Source organism: Hordeum vulgare, chromosome 2H (assembly GCF_904849725.1).
Source record: "Hordeum vulgare subsp. vulgare chromosome 2H, MorexV3_pseudomolecules_assembly, whole genome shotgun sequence".
Classification (NCBI taxonomy): Eukaryota; Viridiplantae; Streptophyta; class Magnoliopsida; order Poales; family Poaceae; genus Hordeum; species Hordeum vulgare.
The window spans coordinates 107,476,752-107,502,187 of record NC_058519.1 but is presented as its reverse complement, the minus strand read 5'-3'; the positions used below and the strand labels follow the sequence as shown (position 1 = coordinate 107,502,187).

At 40.4% G+C, this 25,436-nt stretch overlaps 1 protein-coding gene across 1 annotated transcript; it reads left to right on the top strand.

Annotated features, from left to right (window-relative positions):
* Positions 1 to 2,178: 2,178 nt before the first annotated feature.
* On the top strand, positions 2,179 to 7,330 carry LOC123425723 (vegetative cell wall protein gp1-like; the record flags this gene model as incomplete). Its single annotated transcript, XM_045109432.1, has 5 exons — positions 2,179 to 2,853; positions 4,465 to 4,945; positions 5,556 to 5,610; positions 6,270 to 6,360; positions 7,070 to 7,330. A coding segment is annotated over one exon (672 nt), but the record flags the coding sequence as incomplete, so codon positions are not given.
* Between the last annotated feature and the right edge of the window lie 18,106 nt (positions 7,331 to 25,436).

Genomic DNA, 25,436 nt, shown 5'->3' with positions numbered 1-25,436 from the left:
AGCTCCAAGTAATGTTACCGATGGATTGAAGACAAAAGAGGGGATGCCTTCCTGGAGAATTGCTACTGCAACAAAAGACCTTCCAATGGCGTCAGAAATAGGTGTGTCGATGGCACCATGAATCCTTCTGCTACGGCTACGCCTTAAGGGACTTCCTAGGCAAATATGCAAAGGATTTCCCCCGTGCCCTTGGAGCCTTGCGTTGGTGTTCCCTCGAAGCGGAAAGGGTGATGTAGCGCAGTGGTGGTAAGTATTTCCCTTAGTTTGAGAACCAAGGTATCGATCCAGTGAAGGAGTATCACAAGAGCCTGCACAAACACAAAAAGCTTGCTCCCAACGCTATGAAGCGGTTGTCAATCCCTTATAGATTGTTCGCTAAGTGAGAATTGAAAGCAACAAAGTAACAAAGCAAAGTAAAAGCGAAAGTGGAAACGATAGATGTGAATAGACCTGGGGGCCGTAGTGTTTACTAGTGGCTTCTCTCATGAAAGCAAGTAGACGGTGGGTGAACAAATTACTGTCGAGCAATTGATAGAACCGCGCAAAGTCGTGACGATATCTACGACAATGATTATATCTATAGGCATCACGTCCAAAACAAGTAGACCGATACTTTCTGCATCTGCTACTATTACTCCACACGTCGACCGCTATCCATCATGCATCTAGTGTATTAAGTCCAAAAGAACAGAGTAACGCCTTAAACAAGATGACATGATGTAGACGGACAATCTCATATCTACGACAGAGCCCACCTTGTTACCCTTGATGGCAACCACACGATGTGTGCCTTGCTGCCCCTACTGTCATTGGGAAAGGTCACCACATGGTAAGAACCCAAAACCAAGCATTTCTCCCATTGCAAGAATCATAGATCTAGTTGGCCAAACAAAACCCAAGACTCGGAGAGACTTACAAGGATATCAAATCATGCATATAAGAAATCAGGAAAGACTCAAATATATATCCACTACAAGAAATATGCTCATACATGACGTTTTTTAAGACGTCGTTGATGAATTCGTCATAAATCTATGACGATTTCATCCGAGATTGTCGTAAACCGTTTGAGGGGATCAAATCTACATATAAATTACGACGATGTGAGTCAAAAACATCGTAACCACATAAGATGAGATCGTCATAACTTTTACGATGATTATAAAAATGTCGTAACATGTTCTAACTATGTTGACATGTCACTCGTGGGTCCATTCTATGTCACGCGCCAAACCCGCCTAGTTTGTGAAGCAATCTACTATTTTGTCATTCCAAAAATTCTCAAAAAAATTCTCATAAATACTTTGGATCATATATTTCTCAAATATGTGAAAACCCTTTCTTCCATAGTTCAAAAATAATTCAGCAATATTCATTTTCCTATTCTGTTCAGAATAACACTTTGTGAAGGAAGTGCTATTTCTATTTTTTTATTACCCTCGTATTTTTTGGGAACTCTTTCTTATCCAAATAATTGCCTCATGAAAACTTTCGTAACCATTTTCCTAGTAAATCTTTCTCAGCAAATTTCCAAAGTTTGTGTTCAGCTAACAGCTTTGTGAAGGAAGTACTAGATAGAATATCCTGATGAGTTGAATCTTGAAAATATTTTGGTGTTTCTATGATTAAATAGATACTTGTGTACATACAAATTATTTTTGAGAAAAATAAAGAACAAACTATAATGTAGCTGCAATTCAAATTATTTTGTTGTTTCCTTAACAAAAAAACTCATTTTGGTTACGCGAAAAATGAAAAATGAATTGCAAATATTTTGGAATATCTATGAAGAAAATTGATGGAGTATAATTTTGCAACAAATATTTGGTAGATTCTACACAAAAAACCTGAGTTTGGGCACTCAAAAAATGGAAAATGATTTTTTTCATCCAAATAAAATGAAAAGTTTGTTAGGCGACATCGTGACACTCAAAATGTGGTATAATATTTTTGCACATTGGTGTAGTCCAATTTTTGAACAAATATTTAATATTTGCTGTATTTTTTCTAGAGATTTGGATAAAAAAGTCGCGTTTCGAGCCGGCCAATAAGAGATGAAAAACTGCCTTCACGTGGATTACCCAATTGAATACGATCTAAGCCATCCATCAGCATTCATCCAACGGAAGAGCCTCTCCTGAAAAAGCATAACCCTAACCACCCACACACCCACCCACCCTTCCTCCGTTTCCAGATTCGATCGCTGATCCCTACGCCCTCAGCCGCCAGATCCCGCGAGCTCCCACCCCCACCCCCTCGCGCCTGCCAGGATGGGCAAGCTCCTCTGCGACTCCTCCTCCGGCGGCGCCGCCGTCGCCGTTGCCGAGGCTCTCCTGCCCTCCCCCGCCCCGCCCTCGCCGCCGTAGCTCCTCACTTGGGCGGCCCCGGACCCCGCCCCGGCCGGCTGGTCCGCCGTCTGGGCGCTCGACGACCAGCAGCGCCGCCGCCTGCTCCGGATCTGGGCGCTCGACGACCAGCAGCGGCTGGTCCGAGCGCCTGGCGCTCCACTGCTGCGGCCCCATCCCGTCGCTGCCGGTGGCCCGCATCGCCGACCTCCGCGACAACCACCACGACCGCCATGACGAGCGGCTCGCTCTGAACAGGCTCGAGGATGCGAGGGACTTCGCCAAGCGCGCGCTCCGTGGGGTGGATGGAGCCCTCAAGCTCCTGGGCTCCGTCCAGTACATGCTTCACGACCTCGGCGCCGGCGCGGCCGGGGGTAGGCAGGCGATGGAAGAGCAGCTCCAGGCCGCCGCCCGCAAGCTCCAGCTCGTGGCGGTCAGCACGTGCAACACGCGCTCGCTGGCCCGCATGGCCACCGAGCCTCCCATCGGCAACCGCGTCCAGTGAGAGGTCTCTTGTCTTGATTCTTGATTAATTAGCTCTGCGCGATTTCTAGATATCGGTCGTTCATGTTTGTTTCCCTTGGATGATCTTGATGTCAGTCCGTCGATTTCCAACTACTTTTTCCGGTTCCGTTGTTGAATGCATGCAAGGATCGATTCGAACTAGCAGCGATTCATGGCTGATGATGCAGCTAGCAGCGATTCGAACTAGTACTTTAATTTGCTGTTTGTCGATCTGGAATCCAGAGCTATTTGTTGGTGATGATTTGGTTTGGTTAATCGCTTAATTACTGCTACCATGACGTATGATTTTGTAGATCATGTCTGCTTGGGTACGTACGTATTACGTTTGTTGCAACTTGTAACGACAGATATTAGCAGTGCTTTTGCTTTTCTGTGCCATTGCACTTTGCGGTTCTTTGGACTGCGATCGGCGAAGGATAGAATTAATGGTGCGCAATCGCCTGCTTTTTACCGTGTGCAGTCAATTTCCTTTTTACTGCCGCTAAAGACTCTAGGCTTTTGTTCTGTCTCCACAAGCAACTGCAGTACCACAAAATCAAATAAAATTGTAAAGAGAAAAAAACTTTGTTCTCCATGTAGCTATGCAATTAGTTGCACTTTTTCATGGTGTAATGTTGGTCATCAGAATGTACGGACAGTCACCTAAATGTCATTTTTCTAATCGCAAAAAGGTGAAAAAGCATTACAGGCAGTTTTAGGCTTCATTTCCAACACCAAAATTGTAGCCATCACGTGCAATTTCTCATATAAATTTTAAAAATTGTAAACTGCTTTCTAAGTATCGCAGTTAACCAATTTTAACATGTCAAGATTCATTTGGGTAGTTTCAACCCATTTAAGTTGAATTGTTCTACCCCTGAAAATCAGAATTCCATATGGTTGCGTGCTGGCAGCCAGAATATAGATAGACGCCGAACAAAGACTACTGCATTTAGCTAAATATAATTAGTAACTAGTTCATGATTTAGGAAACTACTGTATTTGGCCAAGTACGAGTTAATTACTAGTTTGTGTTTTAATTGTCTTTCACAATTGTGATTACCATGTGAGCTTTATTAGATTGACAGAAACTGGTTGAAATCCACCTTATTAGGCAAGTATGTTTCCTGAACCTGAGGTGTCTAATTTGACGGAGTAACCTGCAAATTGACATCTTCGTATTAAATAGCTGCTTACTGTCAGGTGACTGAACATTGGGGGCATCACTTTATGGACATTCCACTGATTTCTATTTCCTAAATTCCATGAAAACTAACAACACAGAAAATATATTATTTGGTGGCACTCGTCATTCTCATTGCATGATGTATCACGTGGAAGTACATATTAGAATGCTGTCGAAAACTTCAGATTTTCCTTTTCTTGTCTGTTTGTTATATCAAGTAGTAGTAGTGTTTTATAACCTTGAGTACAGTCGAGCAGTTGCATGGCTAAACATTCTCCTGATGTTTGTAGTGTTATATCAAGTAGTAGTAGTGTTTTATTTGTCAATGTTTTTTGTTCAAATAGAGACCTGCTTGCTCAGTTTTGCAACTTATACTCATTAACCGTAAATGATTCCCCTCATGTTGATCTGTTTTCTGATATGGCACAGGCATCATGCGTGAGGAGCAAGGTTACCTGCAGCTTCCCTTTCGTCAGAGCTACCTCTTCCGTCATAGAAGACACCGTCGCCGCTCCCCGTCTCATCGCCATAGCTGAACCTGAATGTGAATGAGCAACCACAAGTCTACGTGTTAGTTCATAGTGCAGACACATTGCAGATACTACTTTTATAATCCACTAACATGTTCTAACTATATTGACATTAATTCCAAGAATGTACTTACTCTGCAATTCTTTAATTGTATCTGCCTGATTGATTGTGCGTAGAGTGATTCACATTGGATGACTATTGTTTCCTGATTTGTGCAAATAGTTCAGATACAACAGTAATAAAAGATTGTCTAATAATCTGCATTATACTGTTTCCTACCCAGACCATTATGTAGTTCTTCGTGGACTTTGGAGAGGTGGTCTTGCACGATGCTGATGGTAGCTTGAAAACCTTCTTCCGCTCTTGCACGATGCTCATGGTAGCTTGAAAACCTTCTTCCGCTCTTGCTTAAGTAGGTCTTGCACGATGCTGATGCTGATGGTAGCTTGAAAACCCAGGCTATAAAATGTGTGCTCTCTATTCAGTTCACTAACAGTTTTTGTTCCTACTGTTAAAACATATACTTCTTTAAAAGGGAAACATACCTATTGTTTTAATTAACCCTGTATATATAGCAAATTTCTTCTAATTTGTTGTTCTTAACTGATGAAGGAGCCTTTTTGTGGCACGTGCACACAATTTTCATATGTATAGGTATAGCTATAATGAACATACAGTACTGAGAAAATTTTATTTTTTAGTTACATGATGACAATGTTAGAATCCTTACTATTTATAACTTTTGTATGCATGAAAGATGAAAAATCAATACAATAATTTCCCTGTTTGTGAGGTGTACTTATTAAGACTGGTGGCATTGGGGAAATCATTATCAATGTTCTTTTATACCTTATCTGGTAAACATAGTGTTAGTTGAGAACCCATGATAAGAACAATTACTTCCTGTCGAATTACTGGGCTAAATATGCTCTTTTTTCCATTGCGCTTTCAGTCAACTTGTTTGCTCAAGCTCTCTGGTTTGGTTCCAGGAACGCAGGACTACAACCAGCAGCGGCCGTCTGAGGAGCTGGTCGCCAAGGATTTGTATGTATATTCTGACCTTCCTTATAAGTTCTAGGTGCTACTTGTTCTTTGTCCATGTATGTTGACAGCCGAATCTGTTACCGTTTCCAGCACCACCCACGAAGCTCACTTCCTTTTTCTTAGCTAAACTGTCGCTAACATTTACTCCACAAACGTTATTTAATCATATATGCAGTAGGAGTATTATATTGTGCCAGTATTCTTATCCATCTTTTTATAACTAGTGTAATAAATGTAACACAAGCTCTTATACTGTGATAGCTGTGCCATAAAAATGGTGTCATCCATCGGGACCTTAAACTAGAGAACTTCTTACATTCAAATAAGAAGATAGGTTCACCTCTACGCGCAATTGATTTTGGACTATCTGTGTTATTCACGACTAGCCTTTTCAAGAACATACTGTATTTAGCTAAATATAGTTAGTAACTAGTTCATGATTTAGGAAACTACTGTATTTGGCCAAGTACCAGTTAATGACTAGTTTGTGTTTTATTTGTCTGTCACAATTGTGATTACCATGCGAGCTTTATTAGATTGACAAAAACTGGTTGAAATCCACCTTATTAGGCAAGTATGTTTCCTGAACCTGAGGTGTGTAATTTGACGGAGTAACCTGTATATTGGCATCTTCATATTAAATAGCTGCTTACTGTCAGGTGTCTGAACATTGGGGGCATCACTTTATGAGCAGCCACAAGTCTACCTATCAGTTCATAGTGCAGACACATTCCAGATACTACTTTGCAGGTCCATTCTTTCCATTCATCCATTGTTTCTTGTAGCTCCAGGCATAGCAAACAGCAATGCAAGCTCAGAAAGTCTTAAATATTTTGATTGAAAACTGCAAACATTCTTAAACGATCGCTGAAAAAATAAATAATTTGCCTCACCAACTGCCAACATTGCTAGTCACCTGTAGTGGTGAAAAGGAGCAGCATAGTCCCATATATGTAGCATTTTAAAGTTTTTTAACTGATTTGTGTTATATGAGTTGGTCCCCATAATTTATTCCATTCTGTTGATTTCTCCGTCTTATTGTAGCCTAACAGCATTTTGGAACATGCGATTGATTTCAACTACAATTACTAGAAAAATACTTGCGTTAGTTTATCTGAAAATAAACCCACGTTATATGAAGAAACTGAACATTCTAGTGAACAAATTAATTCCAAACGTTGTAGAACAACAAGGTTTGCAATGTTGAACTATTTTCTGTTTCTCAAATACAAAATAACTAGCTCATTTTGGGCATACATGTATCCTCATTGTTATCTTTATGATGATGTTTGTCACTAATATAATGTATTTACAGATTGTTCGCAATCACTAGTATCATCGATAACTATGCATCGTTTTTGTTCTTCTATTTTTATTTGTGTACGGACTGCATACAACTTAACATGTTGTCAGATGTGCTTTTCTTTTGTTTCTAATCATTCTATTTTATAACATTCAGATGATGGCCTTCATTCATGTTTCGTCGCGAGCACTATGACGAAGGAGTCAGAAGAAAGCAAGGCATGCATGATCTAGGCATGCATGCACACTCTCGCATCTCAGGACATTCTTTTAATGCTGAATTTTCTTGGAATTTGGATGTAGTGCTGATTTTGCTGAGAATTTGATGTATATTTGCATGCAAAGAAAATTCAAATGCTGGGAGTTATGTACATATTCTTATAATACTCTCCTAATTGGAAAATACGTTGGCATTGAATCTGGGCTGGTTTTATGTTGATGATACAAATTTTATTTGGTAAAAATAGGCATGGGCCAAATCTAGAATTGGTCAAAATGTTTATTGAACAAAATTTATTTGGGCTTTGAAAAGAGTAACTGAATCTATTGGCAGCAATTAAGGCTGAAATATAAATAGAAATGCGTAAAAAAGGTTGAGGCCCAAAAAAGAAATGGATAGTAAAAGGCTATGGTTCAGAAATTAAAAAGGCCGAATTGTTGGCCCAAGCCCGTCTAGGTAATCAAAGCATATAAAAAAAAATACACAATGGGCTATTTTAATGGGCCTGGCCCACGTAAAGCACCGAACTGGACCAACCCATGTGATCAAATGGGTTGGGCTGATTTCAACCATGATGTTTTGATTTCGTCGTAATTTTGCCACGTAGGATTGGGTTTGATTGCCAACAACGATTTAGGATCGTCGTAAAGGTTACGACGATCCAGGAATCGTCATAGAAGTTACGACGATTTTGATCAAAACATCGCTGCTGTTCATCTGTGACGCTCAGTTTTCGACGCTTGGTTTTTCGTCGTGAGATCGTCGTAAATTAAAAACCGTGACGATGTTGCGACGAAAAAATAGCGTCGTGTATTAGCATATTCCTTGTAGTGATCATAGATAATCTGATCACAAATCCACAATTCATCGGATCTCGACAAACACACCGCCAAACAAGATTACATCGGATAGATCTTCATGAAGATCATGGAGAACTTTGTATTGAAGATCCAAGAGAGAGAACAAGCCATCTAGCTACTAACTACGGACCCGTAGGTCTGAAGTGAACTACTCACGAGTCATTGGAGGGGCGATGATGATGATGAAGAAGCCCTGCAACTCCAAAGTCCCCTCCGGCAGGGCGCCGGGAAGGGTCTCCAGATGAGATCTCGCGGAAACGGAAGCTTGTGGCGGCGGAAAAGTATTTTCGAGGCTTCCTTGATTTTTTTTCCTGATTTTTAGGGAATATATAGGCGCAAGATCTAGGTCAGGGGGCGCCAGGGAGGCCACAAGCCTCCCCACCGCCGCCTCCCCTGGTGGCGGAGTGGGGGCTTGTGGGCTCCCTGTAGCCCTCCTGGCTTGGCCCACAGCCCCCCTGATCTTCTTTCGTTCGGGAAAAAAATCATTTCGGGGATTTTATTCCGTTTGGACTCCGTTCCAAAATCAGATCTGAAAAGAGCCAAAAACACAGAAAAAACAGGAACTGGCACTTGGCACTGAATTAATAAGTTAGTCCCATAAAAGATATAAAAGGTACATAAAACATCCAAAGATGACAAGATAACAACATGAAACCATCAAAAATTATAGATACGTTTGAGACGTATCAGGCATCCCCAAGCTTAGGCTTTTTGGTGTCCTTGAATTTGTCTTGGGATGCCTTGGGCATCCCCAAGCTTGAGCTCTTTCCACTCTTTATCCCTTTGTCCATGAGAACATCACCCAAAACATGAAAACTTCACAACACAAAACTTAAACAGAAACTCGTGATAACATTAGCACAAGAAAACAAACTACCACCTCTTTAGGTACTATAGCAATCTTGATTTCTATTTATATTGGTGTTAGATTACTGTATTCTCACTTTTCCATGGCTAGTACCCCCCCCCCCCCCCCCGATACTATCCATAGTTTCATCAAAACAAGCAATCAACACAACAAAAATAGAATCTGTCAAAAACAGCCTGGGAAAAAGGCATATCAACCAGCAGCAAAAAGAATCAACTCAAAAGGTCTTTCTGGATAAAAATGAAAAATAATTTCATGAGCAAAAAGTTTCTGTCTTTTTCCAGCAGGATCAAACAACCCTCACCAAACTAATCATAAAGGTTTTGCTTGGCTCAAACACATAAAGAAACACAAAAAACCTAATCATAACAGAATTATGATGGTGTGGACGCAACAAAACAGAAAGAAAATAGATAAATTCATTGGGTTGCCTCCCAACAAGCGCTATTGTTTAACGCCCTTAGCTAGGCATAAGGTGATGGAATCACATATCGTCGTCTTTGGTACTCAGACCATAAGTAGCCCTCATCATGGATTCATAAGGCAATCTTATTTTGTTTCTAGGAAAATGCTCCATGCCCTTCTTTAAAGGAAACTGAAACCTAATATTCCCTTCCTTCATGTCGATGATAGCACCAATAGTCCTTACGAAAGGTCTACCAAGAATGAAAGGGCATGTAAGATTGCAATCAATATCAAGAACAATGAAATCCACGGGTAAATAGTTCTTATTTGCAATAATAAGAACATCATTGATCCTTCCCATGGGTTTCTTGATAGTAGAGTCCGCAAGATGCAAATTAAGAGAGCACTCCTCAATCTCATTAAAGCCTAGAACATCACATAAAGACTTTGGAATCGCGGAAACACTAGAACCCAAATCACACAAAGCATTGCATTCATAGTTTTTGATTTTGATTTTGATAGTAGGTTCCCACTCATCATGAAGCTTTCTAGGAATAGAAACTTCCAACTCAAATTTCTCTTCAAGAGATTTCATCATAGCATCAACGATATGATCGGTAAAGGCCTTGTTTTGCTATAAGCATATGGAGAGTTTAGCATGGATTGCATCAAGGAAATGCATTCAATCAAGGAGCAAGTATCATAATTGAATTCCTTGAAATCCAAAGTAGCAGTTTCATTACTACTCAAAGTTTTGATATCTTCTACTCCACTTTCAATGCTTTTAGCATCAAGATAGATGGACTACGAATCATTGGGGCGTTTTTCAACCAAAGTGGATTCGTATCCAGCCCCATCATCATTAGGTTTGACACAAGAAAACAAGGACTCAATGGGAGTCACACCAAGCACTTCAAGATCTTCGTGATTCTCATCACAAATTTCAGGTTTAGCAGCCATTTTATTGACTAAGGTAGCCTATTTATCAGAAATCTGGCCTACCAATTTTTCAAGACGAGCAAACTGATAATTTAGCGCAAGGAATTCTTTGGCCATAACATCAACTTCTTTATTCATAAAAGCCAACAAAGAATTTTGCTCCAACAGTTCCCTACGGAAGTAACTGTTATAATCAAACTATGTAGACATGAAGCCTTTAACACTAGTTTCAATCTCTTCCAACCTCGCATAGTAAGCATCAAAATCCCTTCGTGGGCCCATACAGGTCTTAGCAGGTAGACAAGCGAACAGAAAGCAAGGGAGAGAAAAGGGTGAACGAAAAAGGCAAAAAAATTGTAAATTTTTGTTTTTCAGAAGTGGGGGAGAGGAAAACGAGAGGCAAAAAAGTAAATGCAAGAGATGAGTTTGCGACACTTACTCGGATAAGCTTTCTTGACTTGATACTCCCCGGCAACGGTGCCAGAAATCCTTCTGCTGCCTCTTGAGCTTGCGTTGGTTTTTCCCTTGAAGAGGAAAGGGTGATGCAGCACAGGAGCAGTAAGTATTTCCCTCAGTTTGAGAACCAAGGTATCAATCCAGTAGGAGAATCAAGCGAAGCGTCCAGAGTACGTGCGCAAACACAAACAAGCTTGCACCCAACACTATAAAGTGAGATGTGAAGGCGGAAAGTGCAACGAAGTAAAAGTGTAAGGCTGAAAATATGAAGTGAAGTAGACCTGGGGGCCATAGTGTTCACTAGAGGCTTATTTCAAAATAGCAAATATTACGGTGGGTGAACAAATTACTGTCGAGCAATTGATAGAATCGCGCAAAGTCATGACGATATCTAAGGCAATGATCATACATATATGCATCACGTCTGAGACAAGTAGACTGATACTGTCTGCGTCTACTACTATTACTCCACACATCGACCACTATCCAGCATGCATCTAGTGTATTGAGTTCATGACGAACAGAGTAACGCCTTAAGCAAGATGACATGATGTAGAGGGATAAACTAAAACCAATGATATAAACCCCATCTTTTTACCCTTGATGGCAACAACACAATGCGTGCCACGCTACCCCTTCTATCACTGGGTGAGGTCACCGCACGGTATGAACCCAAAACCAAGCACTTCTCCCATTGCAAGAATCATAGATCAAGTTGGCCAAACAAAACCCACAACTCGAAGAGAATTACAAGGATATGAAATCATGCATAAGAGAGATCAGAAGAAACTCAAATAAGATCATAGACAATCTGATCAAAAATCCAAAATTCATCGGATCTCGGCAAGCACACCGCAAAAGAAGATTACATCGGATAGATTTCCATGAAGATCATGGAGAACTTTGTATTGAAGATCCAAGAGAGAGAAGAAGCCATCTAGCTACTAGCTATGGACCCGAACGTCTATGGTGAACTACCGACGCATCATCGGAGAGGTCATGGTGTTGATGAAAAATCCCTCCGTATCCGAATCCCCCCTTTGGCAGGGCAGCAGAACGTGCCCCAGATGGGATCTTGCGGAGACAGAAGCTTGCGGCGGAGGAAAAGTATTTTCGTGGATCTCTCATGCAGTTTTGGATTTTTTGGGAATTTATAGGTGGAAGAGGTAAGGTAGACGAACCACAGGGGGCCCACAAGCCTGCTAGGCGCGGCCCCCCTAGCCGCGCCTAGGGGGCTTGTGGGTCCCCTGGTGGCCTCTGCCTTGGTTCTCACGTCCCCTGCGTATCTTCTATTCCGGAAAAAATCTTTTCGGAAGTTTTATTCTGTTTGGACAACGTTTAAAATTCTCCTCTGAAAGGGGTCAAAAACACGGAAAAAACAGGAACTGGCACTTGGCACTGAGTTAATAAGTTAGTCCCAAAAAAGATATAAAAGGTATACAAAACATCCAAAGTTTGACAAGATAATAACATGGAACCATCAAAAATTATAGATACGTTGGAGACGTATCAAAGCTTACTAAGCTGCTTCTGTTGTGGGGGTGAAGATTGTGGTGGTGTTGAGGATTTTGTAGCCGTTGCAACAATCTGAGACAATCGCTCTTTTGGTACAGTAGTTGAAGATTTGGATTTCTTCAGCAGAGTTTTCTTCTGAGGAATTGTTGTACCAGAGGCCTCAGCAGTTGAAGAAGTGGCAACAGTGGCTGCACTGGTAGATTCTTCATTGAATTTCGTCACAACTGCTTTTGCCCTTTTCTGCAATTTAGACAAGTATTTGTCTTTCTCATCAAGGTAGTCCTCAATAGTGGCTACACTTAAGGGATGAGCTGCTTGTTGATCACCCTGTGGCGGCCTTTTGCAGGGTGGCTTGAGGGCGAACTTCTTTGCATATTTTGGAGTCACGTATCTGTACTCCTTCCATTCTTTAGCCCACCTACGCTCAATCTTTTGAAGCCTTATTTTTCGCTTCACCATGGTCTCTTTACCACGTATTTCCTCATCAGGGGTACAATACTCAACATATATTTCTTCAGGAGTTTCAAATGTTGTATTCAGTTCCAGCTTCTTTCCACCTTTCTGTTTCCGGTCTACCTCCATTTTCTTCAACTGAGGATTTTGCTGAGGAATTTGAACTCTTGATGATTCTGAAGACACGGGTAAGGTTTCCGAGAAATGCTGCAAATGAGTTAAGTTGATGAGAACCTAGAGATTCACCAGCTGACATTTTGTACTTGTGAACATAGTATAGGTGCGAAGAATTTGGAGAGGTCATATGCGTTCTCAGATTTTAAGAAATTGATTTTTTAATTTTTTTGAGGAATTTGACTAGTGAGTTGAGAAATTTGACTAAGCATTCTGATATTGGGTTCCAGAGCTGTGCAGATTCGAGAATTTACACAATTGAGGAATCTCATGAAGAATTTTAGTGGCTTAGTGAAATTCATCAAGTGTTGAGGCATGAGTGTGCATGGCTGCCAGACTTTCTGAGGAAAAATAGATTTCGGGAAACTAAAGAGATTTAAAAGATCAACAGAGGCAGTAAAACCGGATTTTATTTACTCTGTGCAAAGAATAGGAAGAACTAGAGCGGTAAAAGTAAGAAGCTCTTCGGTTTAGATCTTGAGCACCCTAACTTGGCAATAGAAATCAGCTACGATGGCGGTGGAGGAAGATTTTCCCCGGTCGGTGTGAGTCCGGTGATGGCAAGGGTGAGGCAGTGAAGCTTTTCCTCACCGGCGACGAGGATGCTAGCGGTGGCGCTAGGGTTTGAGCTCGAGCGGAGACGACGAGAGGACAGAAGAGTTTTGACTTAAGGGGGGTAAGGGGTATTTATAGCTCTGGTGAAAAATTGTTTGGTCCGAAACTTTCGGTCCGAACTGCCCTTTCCCCTTCGTCTCCGCGTGACACGTGCTGCCCATGATTGAAGCGGTGGAGTTAGTGGTTATCCAATCGTGAGAAGTGGGTTTGGTAACTGTGTAGCGTTATAAAAACACTTTTTGAATTTTGAGGGTTTTGTTGCAAAGTCCTCAGCTGACAAGGACTCAGTGAGGATTTTGAAAAAGTGTCAAATAGAACGCATATGAAGAATTTAGAATGGACTGGGTTGAGCTTAGAATAGAGGGGAGTTAGATCCGATCACATTCACTTAGAGGAAATATCAAATTGAAGACTCAGCGATAAGTGAATGCTGTTGAGGACTTGAAAGCTCATTATATATATATATATATATATATATATATATATATATATATATATATATATATATATATATATATATATATATATATATATATATATAGCCAAATGAAAATCATCACAAAGAGTTCTGAAGAAATTGATAATTTTGAAGACTTTAAATTTTTTGAGGAATTTGTGAAAAGTCTCAAATTGAAGAATTTCAACTTTGAAGAGTTTGCAACTTAAAGAATTTCAAAGTTGGGTGCTTGTGTGACCCACGTATAAGAATGATAATTTCAGGCGCCGCGTACAATTGTCGTAGGGCCCTGAGAACCAAATTCTTCATTAGTTTCTTCACACTAAGAGTGATGTTCTTCATTGATTGAAGAAAATCGTTTCTTCGTGTGTTGCATATCTAAGTCATCAGTTTTGCATCAGTGTTAGGATGTGTGCATGTTTTCACAAAACATTTGAGGACTCTAGGATATTTAGCTCACACCGCAACTTGCAAAAGCTTCTCTCATCCAACGGCTTTGTGAAGATATCTGCTAGTTGATCGTCAGTCTTCACATGGTCGATGATGATATTGCCCTTGAGGACATGGTCACGAAGAAAATGATGACGAATCTGGATGTGCTTAGTCTTCGAGTGTTGTACTGGGTTGTAGGCGCTCTTGATTGCACTCTCATTGTCGCAGTAGAGGGGGACATTCTTCATGTTGATGATGTAGTCTCTAAAGGTTTGCTTCATCCATAGTAGTTGAGCACAGTAGGATCCAACAACAATGTACTCAGCTTCGGCAGTGGAGAGAGAAACACAATCCTGCTTCTTTGAGGACCAGCAGACTAATGATCTTCCGAGGAAATGGCATGTGTCTAATGTTGACTTGCGATCCACATGGTCACCAGCATAATCAGAATCGTAATATCCAACGAGCTGAAGATTTGATCCATTGGGGTACCATAATCCTAGTGTTGGTGTGTGAGCTGAGTATCATAGAGCGATATACCTGCTGATCAAAATCTTTATCATTTTCGTAAGTGCAGAGGTGGCCGTTGGTAGGCATAGGAATCTTGACGCCTTTGCATTCATGCATTCTGAATTTCCTCAGAACTTCCTTGAGGTATTTATCTTGTGATATGAAGATGCCATTGCATTGTTGACGAATTTGAAGACCTAAGAAGAATTTCAGCTCCCCCATCATAGACATCTCACATTCTTCACTCATCATGTAAGCAAATTCATCACTGTAACATTTGTTAGTACAACCAAAGATAATGTCGTTGACATATATTTGGCACACAAATAGTTCATTGTCATAAGATTTTGTGAAAAGGGTTGGATCAAGTGAACTAGGTTTGAAGCCTTTCTTCACGAGGAATTCCTTCAATGTATCATACCACACCCGAGGGGCTTGCTTGAGGCCATAGAGTGCCTTTTTGATTCTAAAGACTTTGTCTAGAGGCTTCGGATCTTCAAAACCCGGGGGCCGAGCAACATATACTTCTTCCTCAAGCTTACCATTGAGGAATGCACTTTTCACATCCATTTGATATAGAGTAATATTATGATGATTAGCATAAGCAAGTAGTATTCGAATAGCTTCAAGTCTAGCAACAGGTGCAAAAGTTTCATCAAAATCAATTACTTCAACCTCTGTGTAGCCTTGGGCTACAAGCCGTGCCTTATTCATCACCACTTGACCATCCTCATCTTGCTTGTTTCAGAAAATCCACTTGGTGCCGATGATATTGTGCTTGCTAGGATCTGGTCGTTTGACGAGTTCCCACACGTCATTTAGCTTGAACTTAAGAAGTTCATCTTGCATGGCTTGAATCCACTCAGGTTCCATGCAGGCTTCAACAACTTTTGAGGGTTCTGTGATAGACACAAAAGAGGAATGCCCACAAAATTTAACTAAATGTGAAGCTTTTGAGCGAGTGGGAGGACTTGGCACATTGATGTCATCGAGGATTTTGTCAAGTTCCACTTCATTTGCAATCCTTGGATGGGCTGGTTGAAGACTTTGGTTGGGCTTTGGAGTTTGATCTGGAGCAATTTCCTTAGGTGCACCTACTTGAATTTCATCAGTGTTGGGGACGATTTCTTCAGCAATTTCCTTAGTAGGAATGATATCTTCAGTAGCTTTGAGCTTGACGGCTTCCTCAGGAGATAATTTGTCTGGCACAGGAGGCAATTGCTCTCTTTGGGAGCCATTAGTTTCATCGAACCGCACATCTACAGTTTCAACGACCTTGTTGTGATAGGTGTTGAATACTCTGTAGGTGTGCGAGTCCTTTCCATCACCAAGCATAAAACCCTCATGTGCTTTAGGTGCAAATTTTGAGCTATGGTGACGATCTCTAATCCAGCATCTTGCACCGAAGACTTTGAAATAACTTACATTGGATTTCTTGTCACTTAGGAGTTCACATGAGGTTTTCTTGAGGAATTTGTGAAGATATACCGTGTTGATGATGTGGAAAGCAGTGTTGATTGCTTCAGGCCAGAAACAATGAGTCTGATATTCTTCAAGCATAGTCTGTGTCATTTCAACCAGAGTCCTGCTCTTGCGTTCAACGACGCCATTATGTTGAGGAGTATAAGGAGGAGATAATTTGTGAGTAATACCAATTTCATCAAGATAATCATCAAGACCAGTGTTTTTGAATTATGTCCCATTGTCACTCCTGATGTGTTTGATCTTGACGCCGAAGTTCGTCGAGGCCCTTGAGGAAAATCGTTTGAAGATTTCATGCACTTCAGTTTTATACAGAACGCTATGTACCCAAGTATAGCGAGAATAGTCATCAACGATGACAAAGCCATATAAAGATGCTGCATTGGTTAGAGTGGCGTAATGACTAGGTCCAAACAGATCCATGTGAAGCAATTCAAATGGGCGAGTAGTAGTCATGATAGTCTTGGAGGGGTGTTTGGATCTGGTTATTTTTCCAGACTCACAAGCACCGCAGAGGTGGTCCTTGAGGAATTTGACTGATTCGATGCCAATGACATGCTCCTTCTTCGCCAGTGTGTGCAAATTCCTCATGCCTGCATGACCCAGACGTTGAAGCCATAGCCAGCCTTCTGAAGTTTTTGCTAGTAAGCACGTGGCTGGTTGAGGACCTATGGAAAAATCAACAATGTACAAATCTCCTCTCCTAAAACCTTTGAAGACTTTGGATTTGTCAGATTCCATGATGACTACGCATCTATATTTTCCAAATATGACAACCATATCAAGATCAGAAAGCATTGAGACTGACATGAGGTTAAACCCAAGGGATTCAACAAGCATGACTCTGTCCATGTGCCTGTCCTTGGAGATAGCCACTTTGCCAAGTCCTAATACCTTGCTTTTACTTTTATCAGCATAAGTGATTTGCTGTAGTGGCGATGGAGTCGGTGGCATGTTCATCAACAAGCTTCTATCACCAGTCATGTGATTTGTGCAACCACTGTCAAGAACTCACTCTGTATTCTTGGGTTTTCATCCTGCAGATGAATTAGTACATCTTACCATCTCATATGCTTCAGAGTTGAAGAATATCATATCAATTTCATTAATTAAGTATTTCATCATAAACAATAAATTTGAGGACGTGTGAAATGTTATCATTTCATCAATTTTAGCTTGCATCCAATCAAGCAATTTCCTCATGTCTCCAGCAAATTCTTAAGATGTTGACTTTCATCTGGAGACCTGACCTGCAGAAGTGATTAGTTGAATTTCTTCACCACCCACATTTGAAGGGGTGTCAAAGAGTTCATCATCCTGCAAGCACCATATGAGAATGGAGGCATTGAAGTTAATGCACTTCTTTTCACAGTAGGGGGGTTAGAGTACTCAAATGAATAGGCAGAGAAGTTCTTTGAGGATTTATGAACAAAATGATTTGAGGAATAATGCTCATATTCATATCCCTTGTAATTTCCTTGCATATCAGAAGCATTAGCACAAGTACAAGCATAGTATTGACCATTTGAGGATTTTGATCCTCTTGAAGACATTTGTCCACCTCAGGAATTTGATTTGGGGTTTAGGTTCTTCACTGGTGGTGTCATGAGTACATTCACCTGAATATTTTCCAAGCAACTTTGGGGAACCCAGATTTTCCTTAGGGGTGGTCCATTCCTACAGTTAGTTCTAACATATTGAGCAAATACTTCACCAGACTGATTTTTGAACAATTTATAATTTGAGTCAAATGACTCATCTGAGGAATAGGATATTTCACATGCAAAGCCTGTTAGAGTGGATGGATCGACGAGAGGACTTTTAGCAGCAACCCATGAGGTTTTGGGGTACTGCTCAGGTTTCCAGTATGATCCATCACCATTTAATTTCCTCTCAAAGGCAATTCCTTCTTTCCTAGGATTTCTATTCAGTATGTGCTTTTTGAGCACATCGCAAAGGGTTTGATGCCCTTTGAGACTTTTGTATATGCCTCTCACATACAATTCCTTCAAACCTGCATTTTCGTCAGTAGCATTTGTGGTTTCCTCAAGTGAAGAATTTGATACCACAGGAACAGTTGAAGCATTTGTAGCGATATAAGCATTTCATGATTCTGGTAAAGAATTGCCAGTTTCACGCTCGATGCATTTGAGACATGGTGGAGTGAATTCAACCTGAGCGGCACTGATCTGTTGAGCAAGCAATGAATCGTTTTCCATTCGAAGATCATCATGAGACATCTTCAACTTCTCAAGATCAAGTTTCCTTTGAAGAAATTCATAGGAAAGTTTCTCATGATCAGCCAAGAGTGTGCCATAACGATCTTGAAGACTATCAAATCTAGATTGAAGACTTTTCACATCTTCAATGAGGACTTGAGTACGATTCCTTTCATCATTCAACAGATCATCGCTTCTGTCTAGCGGTTTTGAAGCTTTTCAATGGCACTTTGTTGTTTAGTTGCAATATTGACAAGTTTACTGTAACTGGGTTTTTTATAATCATCAGGTTCACATTCACTTGAGTCAGAGGAGGAAGTATCATTCGATACCTTTGAAGCTTTTGCCATGAAGCAATAGGTTGGAGCGAAGTCATGAGCATATTCATCAGTGTAGATAGCGTTGTCATTTTCTTCAAGGATGAAGATTGACTTGTTGTAAAATGTGGTAGCCAGTGCAAGACTTTCCACAACAGACTCTGAATCTTCTTTCGAACCTTCATCTTCATCACATTCCTCAGATTCTTGCTCTGAATCCATTTCCTTGCCAATGAGTGCCCGAGCCTTTCTGAAACTGGTCTTCTTGTGCGATGAGGACTTTCAGGATGAAGATTTTGAAGATTTCTTCTTTTTCTTCGAGTCATCAGAACTTTCATCCTTGTATTTCTTCTTCTTTGATTCTTTCACCCAGCGAGGATAGTCAGCTATGTAGTGACCAGATTTCTTACATTTTTGACATGTTCTTTTCTTGTAGTCCTCACATGAAGATTCTGATTTCCTCATATCTCTTCTTGAAGATTTACCAAACTGGCCACGCTTTGTAAACTTCTAGAATTTCCTCACGAGCGTTGCAAGCTCCTGTCCAAGTTCTTCTGGATCACCAATGTTGCAATCTGAGTCTTTTTCTTTAGATGAGTAAATTGCTTTAGCCTTCCGTGCACGAGGTCTTGAGTAGCTTGGTCCATACAGATCTATCTTTTCTTCCTATTGGAATTCATGAGTAATGAGTCTTTCAAGTATATCAGCAGGATCAAGCATCTTATAGTCTCCTCTTTCTTGAATCATCAGAACTAGTGTATCAAATGATGGATCAAGAGATCTTAGCAATTTCTTCACAACTTCATGGTCAGTGATGTCTCGAGCTCCCAGTGCTTGCAGTTCATTTGAGATGTCAGTGAGGCGATCAAAGGTATCTTGACAGCTTTCATTCTCAAGCCTCTTGAAGCGATTGAAGAGATTGCGAAGAACATCAACACGAGAGTCATGCTGAGTTGAGATTCCTTCATTGACTTTAGACAACCTATCCCAGATAAGCTTAGCTGTGCCCAAAGCACTCACTCTGCCATACTGACCTTTGCTCAGATGGCCACATATGATATTCTTCACTTGTGAATCAAGTTGCTTCAATTTCTTCACATCAGCGTCAGAAATAGTAGGAGTGATGGAGGGAATACCATGTTCCACAATATACCAGAGATCATTGTCAATAGCGTGAAGATGCATCTGCATCTCGGTCTTCTGGTAGGGAAAGTCCTTTCCTTCGAAGGTAGGACATCCTGCAGTAACCTTGATCATACCTGCGGGCGACATAACTAAAACTCCAGGTGGTTAAACCAAAATCACACAGAACAAGGGAGTACCTCGTTGTGATACCAATTGAAAGTGCGTTATATCGACTAGAGGGGGTGAATAAGCGGTTTTTAGAATTTCAACACTGAGGAAATTCCTTGTGAGGAAAGTCCTCAATGATGAATTAAGTGTAGCATAAGTAGTACAGGATGAGGTGTGCAAAAACTTCAATAGCAGATTACTTGTTGAAGATTATGAGATTTGGTTTGCACAGTTCGCAAGTACAGAGTAAGCATCTGAAGATTATCTTAAGTGAAGAATTTGAGGTTGAGGAATTTCAGAGAAAGTCCTCAAACAAATTCTTCAACAACGCATATCAAAGTCTTCAACATACAATTTGAGGAAATGAAAGAGTTGAAGAAATAGAAGTCGTATCACGATGAAGATAGTTGTTGATAACCCAGTTCCAACTGCTGTGACAATTGTACGTCTGGTTTGGAGCGGCTTAGTATTGAAACCAAAGGACACACAGTCCCGGGACACACAGTCCCTATCGTATTCTCCTTGAGCTAAGGACACACAGTCCTCGCCCAACACTCATGGCAAGTCTTCTGGGCAGACTTCCAAACCCTCACAAACTCGGTCACCCGGCGATCCACAATTGACTTCTGGATGCTCTAGACCATGACGCCTGACCGTCTGGAGGATGTACAGTCCTCAAAGGAAAAAAGGCTTCAGTTCCACACAGGAACAAATTCTTCAGTGATGCTCAATCACTTGGTTTTTTGGTTTGGTGTTTGGTGTTTGGGGTATTTCCTCAGTTGATGATTTTCTCTCGAAGACTCTGAGGAATTTGGGTTGCTCTAAATGACAACCGTCAGTTTCTCTCGGAGCAGCCAACCAGCTAGTGGTTGTGGGAGACGGCTATTTATAGCCTCGGAGCATCCCGACATGATTTGACATAAATGCCGTTTAAATAATATGACCGTTGGGTGGATAAGATCAGTGAGGTGGCGCATGTCGCGGCAACGGTCAAAACTTTCAACTGTGAAAGTCCTCATGTCTCTCATATTCCTCACTGTGAGGCTTTAGTAGGTTTAGGCTTGGGTTGAGCATCATGAAGAAATGCATTTCGTAGTATTACTTTGACCTCCTTTAACAGTACAGTGTTCCTATGACTCAAGAGTAAAGAAAATGAAACAGAAAGAGAAAATCTTCACGCTTCAAAGTCTTCAGACTGTTTTCTTCAGGACACACCGAATTCACCATCTTCAATATCTTCATGAGGAGTATCAATTTCATCGCAATTTCTTCGCGATCAAAGTCTTCAAAGTAAGACCAAAGTCTTCAGCCGAAGACATACATTTTTGGGGATCGATATTCATCGTATAACTCAAACTCCTCAGCGACTTATAGAGCCTGTGTACACTTACAAACCTATTAGTCTCTTAACCTATAAGTATTCAAACCACCAAAATCACTAAGGGCACTAGATGCACTTACAGGTTGCAATCTGACGAACGTGTATGCAAATTTTTTAGTGAACGGTTGCAGCAAAAAATGATACCGGTTGTGGCAAAAATTAAGACAGTTGTAGCAAAAGTAAAAAAAAAACGGTTGTAACGAAAAATCCGATGAATTGGAGTTGCAACTAAATGTATATGCAGTTTTTTACTAGACAAATGTAGCAAATAAATAATGCTTGTAGCAAATATGAACGCAGGTTGCATCAAATTATTTAGACGGGAAAAAAGTTGCATGCCTAATCAACTGCACGCGCAGGTCGCGCGCGACCGGCCGAACGGTTCGGCAGGCGCACCGGCCATAAGCGTTTCCCTTTTTTTAAAGACAGTTCACACGCTCGTATATACGTGCGTACACTAATCTCCATAAATACACTTTATTTCTATAATTATCTTCGAAAGACTGTGATAGCATATTATTTTAAGATTGACGAAGTCATTACAAACGTATCATAGTCGATGAGAACGTATCGTCCCGATGAACGTACATCGTCGAAATCCTAAAATAAATGTAAAAAATACGAGCACCAGAATTTGAACTTTGGTAGGCTTGGAATACCACTGTCCTCCTAACCATATAACCACGGGTTGGTTCACAACTTGTTATTAAATATCTGAATTACCGTAACAGAGGTCGCATATGTGAGCAACATCAATCACCACGTCCGCTCTCGAGCTGTATTGTGTCATCGTGGCGTGCGGCTTGACTCTTTGGCTCACGGCATGGCAAAAGTGTGCATGGGATGGGGTGGGGCAATTTGTAAATAGCAGTGCATATGTGCGTCTGTTTTTCATAGGTCTCCCCTTTCTCTATCTTTACATTTTGTGTGCACTCGAGGTGAGGGAGGTGGTCAAGAGTGGAGGCCATGACAGTAATCGGCTGCTTGTTTTCTCATCGGAAGGGTGATTGAAGGTGGCGACACTGGTCTGTGATGGCATCTGATGACGCCCGGAACGCCAACCACCGCCTAAATTTGGTAAGCTTTAGAGAACCATCATCGTAATCTACTAGCGTTCATGTGTTGTCATCCATAGTTGGTCTTCCATTGCTGCAATCCGTAGATTTTGAGCAAGCTCCTTGTCGAAAATAGGGTTCTACGTTGTGGTTTTGGTAAGGTTTAATTTTGAGGATTTGAAGCTCCAAATCAAAATATGTAGTCATCGTGTGTTGTAGCATTGTCGTAATCGGTAGGTAGGGTTCAGTAGCTTTATGGATTATGGATGTTGAGCTAGGATTTGTAGGGGGTTAGGGGAGCAAAAATGCCTTTTGGAGCTCGGGCTCCATGGCACCTTTTCTTTTTGAAAAATTCAAAATTCAAATTTTTTGTTTCAAAAAATCTGAAAAATAATATGCAAGTACACAAGGTTGAAATGTATATGTGTGCAAAAATTCAGGATGAAATACCTTAAGTTGTGGTCTGTGAAAAAAAAACAATTTCATTGACTTTTGGGATAAATAGTATCATGTGTTAAAATGCCACAAATTTGTCTTTTTTGCACAGATCTTGTTTCAACGTATTTTGTTCCAAACACTTACACACATGTATGTTATGCCTCCATGTATATCCATATTTATTTTTAGATTTTTTTAAATGTAAAAATATGAATTTTGATGAATTTTGGGGTTTTCAAAAATAGGGCTCCATGGAGCCCGAGCTCCAAAACGCCCCACCCATTAGGGGAGGGTGTAAAGTGGCTCTTTTGTTTAAATTGACCATTTATGACTACTGGAATTTTAATCGGGACGTTAAATGTATCTAGTACTTTGCCTTATCTATTAGGAATTTAGGTAGTATATGTGTTAGGGTGTGAAAACCTGAACTACATTAACCTCTACATTTGGTTCAATTTGCATATGGTTAGGCATTTTGGTTCAAGTTGTTGGTACTTCTCTATTAAGCATATACCTAAATTTGCATTCAAGTTAAGCAACATATGGAAGGTTTAGTAGCATGTCTTTATTAAGCATCATATGATTGTTTCAGTTACATGAACTTCTCTATTGAGCATCATATGGATGTTGCAGTCAAGTTTGGGAATATCTTTTCGAGTATTAGGTACATATTATGTATTATATGGTTCAGTCAGCAGTTTATTGCTAAGTAGCATATGATTCATTTAGTAGTTTATTGCTAAGTAGCATATGGTTCGATTTGTAGAAGCAGTTGTTCATTATCATGTGTTATACTATTAACTAGCATGTAATTGGGTCTTTCTTGTACCAGAAGTAGTTGTTCATGTTGTTTAGTTTGGATGGTATATTGATCCACTCCAGTTTATGTTGTGCAGGTGATGACGACTCACATTTTTCTATTCAGATATGGCATGAAGGATTTTTCATGGGCATGGGAGAAGTAAAAAGTGCTATGAAGGCCAAAATATTTGGTCTAATCACATAGATAAGAACACATGGGTACCTTCAGTAGTTGATGATCTGACCTATTAATAATATCACTTTTTGTAGTAATTTTATTATTTTTAATGGCCTAACATATGAATTCAGTGCCGAGAGCCAGTTGTTGTTTTCTGCATGTTTTTCACATTTCAAAAATAATATCTATGGAGCTTAAAATACCATGGGGATTAAACATATATTTTTTCAAGTACAAAAGATTCTAGTGTTGGGACGAGCGACCATGCTAGTGAAAAATGTAGGACCGACGAGGCTTGAGGCATGTTGATTGCGGTCAGAGGGCCCGCACACCCGCTCGAACATGCGCCCGTGTCCAACATGACAATCGATGGGACATGATAGGCATCTCGCCTGCAATGATGCACGAGGCCACATATATATTGCATCACACGATGGGACACAACGCACGAACGTCCGCAATGCCACATAGGAGTAACTCGGCCAATCACTACTGCAGGAAGGTCCTAAGACGACACATGTATAGGAGAGCATTCGACCAGACTGTGTGTGATGCATAAATGGCAAATAGTATGGTTATAGAACCGCCTCCAATAAAATGAACTATATGTGATGATTGGTCCATCAAGCATGATCCAGATAAGAGTTGCGTGTACGATGCATGACATATAGTTGATTCATACGAACTGTTTGCGATGAGGCAAAATAACACAAATGACTACCCAAATAAGGATGTGTGTGATAGATGGCACACAGTTCACTAAAATGAACTGTTTACGATGAGCCAAAATAACACAAATGATTTGGTGTAACACGATGTGTGTGATACCCGGTAAACAATCACTCGGATGAACTGTTTGCGATGAGCCAAAATAACACAAATGATTCAACATAAAAGGATGTATGTGATACCCGGCGAACAGGTCAGTAATCATAATTATGTAGGAAGATCAATAATAACACACAAGATTCATGCTGATAAGTTGTGTGTGCTATGGGCAAACGTTTGATAGTAAACAAGTGTATGTGATTGTTCAAATAATCACCGACGTGTTTCTTAGTTTAATCGTATATGATGTGATTTTCTCTCTTTGTATACAACGGCGAAGCCAGGATAAAAGGTTCTCGGGGTCAACACGAACAAAGTAGTAATAATATATGGCTAAGAAAATGTATACCTCTTATTAAGTAACATGTCTATATTTTCTTTAGTAACGTCACATATAAATAGTCATAGATGTCAATGTACCATAACAAAAAAAACTCCAATTACAAAATTAGTTACCGCTTTTCTTAACCTTTACGATCTTTCATCATCAAAAAGTAATATATCACATCATGAAATTTAAAATTAACATATAACAATATATAGTTAGTACTAACATAGAGAAATTAAATTACAAAAATACTACAAATCCTTCTTGCTAACTTACCTGACATTATGATTGATGTGACTT